This window comes from Callospermophilus lateralis, chromosome 10 (assembly GCF_048772815.1).
Source record: "Callospermophilus lateralis isolate mCalLat2 chromosome 10, mCalLat2.hap1, whole genome shotgun sequence".
Classification (NCBI taxonomy): Eukaryota; Metazoa; Chordata; class Mammalia; order Rodentia; family Sciuridae; genus Callospermophilus; species Callospermophilus lateralis.
This window is the reverse complement of record NC_135314.1, coordinates 50,437,678-50,443,677: the sequence shown is the minus strand read 5'-3', so window position 1 is coordinate 50,443,677 and position 6,000 is coordinate 50,437,678. Positions and strand designations below refer to the sequence as shown.

The window sequence follows — 6,000 nt, the reverse complement described above, 5'->3', positions numbered from 1 at the left end:
CCTTACCAAACTGGAAATATTCAACTTCTCGTTCCGAACTCCCATTCAGGCAGCTAGGGAATCGTAGGTAAACAAAAAATGTATTTAGTTTCTGGGTTGAACCTCCGGGACTCCACACTTGGTTGAAAACCAAAGCGTGGGAGTCGCTTCCACAACGTGCCGAAGAAACACCCTTCTTTGGAGTCTCCGCCTACTCCCGCAGAAACCAGCAAGGAGGCGGGGTTCGTACCTTGAATGTGAACGGCCATATTTTCCAGTTGTCTTCGTTTCCAGCCGGACGCTAAGGACTAAAGAACAAGTCTGGAGTGTACCATTCTCTTGACTGAATCATTCAATCAAATTGAGATATTTATAGGGCGATTCATAGGAAATACCCAGAAATTATCTCCAAATTTCTTTTATATAATACTGGAAAGTATCGTGGAGCAAGTCATTTCGCTTTTCCTTCTCATCTTTGGGCCTGAACTATTTGGACTCGCCCAAACGTAACTTCCTGAAGTAGAGCTTTGAATTCCGGAAGCGGCACGCGCTGGGAGGTTCGTACCACGACAGGATTGCTATGGGTCGGAAGAGAGCGCTGGGCAATGGGTCTTTGGGCCGGGCCCTTATCCGCCATCAGACTCAGAAGAGCCGGAGCCACCGTCACCCCGACCCGTGGGTAAGTTAGACACTGTCATCTTACTTACTCTGTGTAGTTTCGAGAGCCTGAATGCTACAAAATTGGGGGTTAGAAATCACAGAAATTTTGCACAGTGATGCCTAAGCAGTTTTCAAGTGGTCGTTTTTGCCAGACCGAGAAGCAGGCCCTAGCCAGCCATAGGGCCCAGAGGGAAAGGCCTGAAAGCTGACCTGGTATGACCGTGAGGCTGGAGTGAGAGTGCGAAGTCCCGGATGCCACACTGTCTTAGGTGCGTTTGATTTTCGCTCTAGAGACAAGCCATAGGAGAAATGCTTGGAAGTTTCTGAGCAGGAAAGAAAACTTACTTAAAAACTGATTGGTTTAAAGAATTGAGGCCCCAAAACTATTGGGTTACCATGAGTACTACAAAATAACCTAGATCTGTGCTCGCTCGCGCGCGCGCGCTCTCTCTCTCTCTCTCTCTCTCTCTCTCTCTTCTCCCTGGGGGTTTAATGAGCCATTTATTTCCAAGATGCGACAGGACTAATTTTTCTCTAGGCCTCTGGAAGACCCTTAAAAAGTGAATATGGTTTGGTTTGTGTTTCTCATTCTAGTCATTTATTCTCCAAGGTATTTGAGAACATCACTGAGTGATCAGTAAGATTCTCCGCTAAAGTTATTTTTTTCCTGAATTTGACTATCCTCCTGCCACTATCATGGCATCCGACTTACAACCATATAGGCTGTAAAGTAATCTGCATTCAGTACATATCAGGTGTGACTTACTCTGGACATTAGATTACTAGTAATTTTAATTGATTTTGAAGGAACTCGTTATTAATGTGTTAGTGCAGCCTTTAGAAAGTAGAAAATTGAATGTAGATTCTAATCTTTATTCTAATATTTACTGATGCTGTGACCCAGAGCATCAGTAAAGTTAAGGGCCCTTAAGTTTGGACCCTTAACTTTTTTGTTTTATTTATTTGTAGCTGTACTAAGGACATAGCTGGTGTTTTTATTAGACTATGGGTTCCCTCTGGAAATCAGTAGAGTAGTAACATTGGTAAGAGAGAATAAGAGATATTAGTATTGTATGTGATAACTTTTGTTTTTAGATTTTTTTATTTACATTTTACAGTAATTAATAGTACTTATACACTTAGCTCCCTGTGTGTCACACACCTTTGAGTCACTGTGTAAAATGTATTTCTTATTGTGGTCAATCAAAAAATGGTGACTGGCAGAGTTGGACAGTCTGGGTTCAAATTCTATATATACCACTTAGTTTGAAACTAAATGCAAATTATTTTGTCTTTAAATCTCACTTTCCTGGGACTGGGGATGTGGCTCAAGTGGTAGCGCGCTCACCTGGCATGCGTGCGGCCTGGGTTCGATTCTCAGCACCACGTACAAACAAAGATGTTGTGTCCGCCGATAACTAAAAAATAAATATTTAAAAAAAAAAATTTAAAAAAAATCTCACTTTCCTAATTAGAAAATGAGATAAAATAGAATTCACTTCAGAAAACTCTGAAAATTAAATAAATGATGAAGAGGAAGTACTTACCATGAGATTAAAAAGTGCTTATTTAAGTGTTGATTGTTAGTTGTATAGTTTTGAAAGGGGCTAAAGCACCCTCTAGATCACAGAACGTTGTGATCTTGAACACAGAACAAATGCAAAGACATTTAGAGCTTGTTTGGATGTCAAGAGCAGAAGAGAGCAGCTTTATTTCTTACCCTGTGTTTTATTCATAGTTGCACACAAGTGAACTCAATGATGGCTATGATTGGGGTCGTCTTAATCTTCAGTCTGTGACTGAACAGAGCTCTCTTGATGACTTTCTTGCGACTGCAGAACTTGCAGGAACAGAGTTCATAGCTGGTAAGTTGTTTATTCCTGAGTGTATGTAACACTAGTCACATATCACCTTGCTGTCTAGATACAAATATGTTTTACTGCAAAGTGTTTGAGACTCTGCTAAACTCATAACTTTAAACTTCTTATACTTGGTATATCAAGTTCAAGAAATTCAACCTCTCATAGTAAAAATGACCAGTCAACAATATGGCATTCTCCAGAAATTGTTTTCTGACATCATTATTAAATAATAAAATTCCATCCTTGCTACCGTTAGGCAGTTTGACTGTGGGTTTTGTTTTGTTTGTTTGGTTTTTGGGTTTTGTTTTCCTTATTTTGGTGCTGAGAATTAAACCCAGTTGTGCTTAACTACTGAACCACATCCCCAGCCCATTTTTTAAATTTTTTCTTTTGAGACAGGATTTTCTTAGGGCCTTGCTAAGTTACAGAGGCTGACCTTAACTTGTCATCTCCTACCTCAGGTTCTTGAGTTGCTGGGATTACAAAGGTGTGTCACCATGCCAGTCTTGACTGTTTTTAAAGCACCAGCCAATGCATTTTGGTCAATTTTTGCATGCACATAATTTTATTCACTATTCTCCTTTTTTTTTTTTTTTAACTTGGGAGAGTACCTGGCACTCTTATAAAATAGTATTATAAACTATTATTTCTAGTCCTCTTCTTGTTACTATAAATGTCTTTTAAATGTTATTTTGTTGTTTAGCAAATCATTCTTCATTTATTCAAATGTTTTTTGTTTGTTTGTTTGTTTTTTGTTTTGTTTTTCGTGGGGGAGTACTAGGGATTGAACTCAGGGGCACTCAACCACTGAGCCATATTCCCAGCCCTATTTAGTATTTTATTTAGAGACAGGGTCTCACTGAGTTGCTTAGCGCTTCCCCATTGCTGAGGCTGGCTTTGAATTCAAAATCCTACTATCAGCCTCCCTAGCTGCTGGGATTACAGGTGTGCGCCACTGCACCCGGCTCAAATGCTTTTTTGAACATTTACTCTCAGGCGTACTGATTACTAGGTACTGACTACTCAGAGTACAGTGTTAAAAGATAAATTTAGTTTTAGCAAGATTTTGTTTTGGTACTGGGAAATGAGATTGACCAGATTATCTTATATGCATGTATGACTGTGGCATAATGAATGCCACTATTATGTAAAATTATAATATAGCAATTTAAAAAAAAGACTTTATGAACCAAAAAATAAATTAAAAAGATTTTGTTTTGGATGCTATGAAACAAGTCTATAGAAGACAATAGGGTCATAAAAGATTGAGTTAATAATCATTTCTATCTGAAGGAAGACAGTCCAGTCAAGGAAACTCTAACCTTGGAGCTGAGTCTTGTATATTGAGTAGATACTAAAAGGACAGAGGAGATAAACAGGTATCTATACACAGGCAGGCAGAGGACTCAAGGCAAGATGGGAAGCACCAGCCTGTTTTACTCAGAAAATGATTAGAAGTTTGACTTTATAGACACAAAGGGGCAGGCTGAAATCAACACAGACACTGAAGAGGTGGACAATGGGCAGATTTTGAGGAGAATAAAGACTTAAGGGAGCCTTAAAGGTTTTAAGCAAGTGAACAACATAGTTTCAGATTTCATTGTCTAGTGGTTTTGATTAATTTGTTGTTTGGGGTCCCCCCAACTTTATTTAGTTATGGTGTACAGCAAGTTTGTTGTTGTTGTTGTTGTTATGTGTATATATGCTATATGTGTATATCTGCTATCAAACTATTTAGCAGATCATCACCTCACTAGTTTTGTGTATATGCAGTGAGATCATTTAAGATCTACTTTTTTAGCAAGTTTCAAGTATATGGTATAATATTGCTAATTATAGTCACCATGAGAAACATTAGATCTCCAGAATTTTTTACTAATTGAAATTGTATACCCTTGGACCAGCATCTTCCTATTTCCTCCACCCACAACTCCTGGTAACCAACATTCTCTCTGCTTGTGTGAGCTCACCTTTTTCATATTCCACATATTAGTGAGCTCATGCATTATTTTTCTTTCTGTGCCTCGTTTATTTCACTTAACATAATGTTCTTCCAGTTTGCTGTTATTTCAAGCGTCAGGGTTTTCTTCTCTTTTTTTTTTTTAAGGCTAAATAATATTTGTTTGTGTATGTATACTGTTGTCCTTGATATCTGTAGGGATTGGTTTCAGGACTCCCCCCAATAGATACTCCAGTTCTTTTTATAAAATGTATTTGTCTATAATCTCTGCACATCCTCCTGCATACTTTAAGTCATTAGTAGATTATTTGTAATTCCTAATACTATATAAGTAGTTATTACTCTATAAGAAAAAAAAAGTCTGTGTGTGTAGAACAGATGTGATATTAGCTTTTCTTGGAATGTTTTCAGGTTTGGTTGGTTTGCATTTTTGGAATTCAAACCCAAGGCTTCTTGCATGCACCCTGTGACTGAACTACACCCCCAGCTGTCATATATTTTCAACCTATAATTGGTTGAGTTCATACAGAACTGACTGTATACCAGATTTTCCTTATCTGTCTATTCATTGATAATCACAGGTTGATTTCATATCTTGGATATTGTGAATTTTCATATGGAATTTCTGTATCTTACAGTAGTTCTAGTTTAAACCTTTTGAGGCACTCCCATACTAGTTTCCATAATGGCTGCACCAAATTTTATTTTTTAAAAGATCAGTGATGGATTTCTAAGGAAGAAAGATGCATTGGGAGACTTGCTTTAGTCAATAAGAGAAGCAAGTCAGAACTGAAGTAGAATAGTAGAGAACAAAACAGGAACAAGAACATTAGAAGCCAAAATAAACCAGACTTGATGGAAGGGATGGAGTAAGTGAAGAAGAGTAGAGTCAAGAAGCACTGAAGTCTCCTTGAACTAATGTATGATTAAACGAAATGTGGTTCACCTATACGATGGGATATATAAAAGGAAGAAGGTTCTGATACATGATGCAGCATGCAGGAGCCTTGAAACATGCTCAGTGAAAGAAGCCAGACACAAAAATCACATATTGTATGATCCCATATGTATGAAAAGTTTGGAGTAAGCATACCTACAGAGACATAATAGATTAGTGGTTACCTGAGAGGGAATGAGAAGTATCAATAGGTAAAATTTTCTCTTTGGGGTGATGAAAATGTTTAAAATTGATTGTGGTAACAGTTGCATAACTATATATTGTATATTAGAAATCATTGAATTGTGTGCTTTTAATAGATGAATTGTATGGTTCATGAATTATATCTTGATAAAGTTGTTTTTTAAAAAGTCTTTAGTGATCTTTGCCAGAACCATTTTAGTTTGTTTATTAGAGGAGGGAGGGAGGGGTAGAGAGAGAGAGAGAAAGTGTGTGTGTGTGTGTGTGTGTGTGTGTGTGTGTAGAGTCAAACTTAATATTAGTATGCCCATAGGTTATGGTGGGGGTGAAAAGACAACATTTAATTTGACAGGAGCTATTAGGAACTTGAAGTACAAATCCTGTAATTTAACATGTCCGCT

The 6,000-nt window shown here is 37.7% G+C and overlaps 1 protein-coding gene across 1 annotated transcript in view; it reads left to right on the top strand.

The window, feature by feature from the left end:
* Positions 1 to 533: 533 nt before the first annotated feature.
* The window catches only part of Lsg1 (large 60S subunit nuclear export GTPase 1), a 28,048-nt gene continuing 22,581 nt past the window's right edge, over positions 534 to 6,000 (top strand). The window contains exons 1-2 of the mRNA XM_076868320.2: positions 534 to 658; positions 2,378 to 2,504. Of these exons, the coding sequence (XP_076724435.2) occupies positions 560 to 658; positions 2,378 to 2,504 (226 nt within the window). The 5' untranslated portion in view covers positions 534 to 559. The remainder of the gene's footprint in view (positions 659 to 2,377; positions 2,505 to 6,000) is intronic.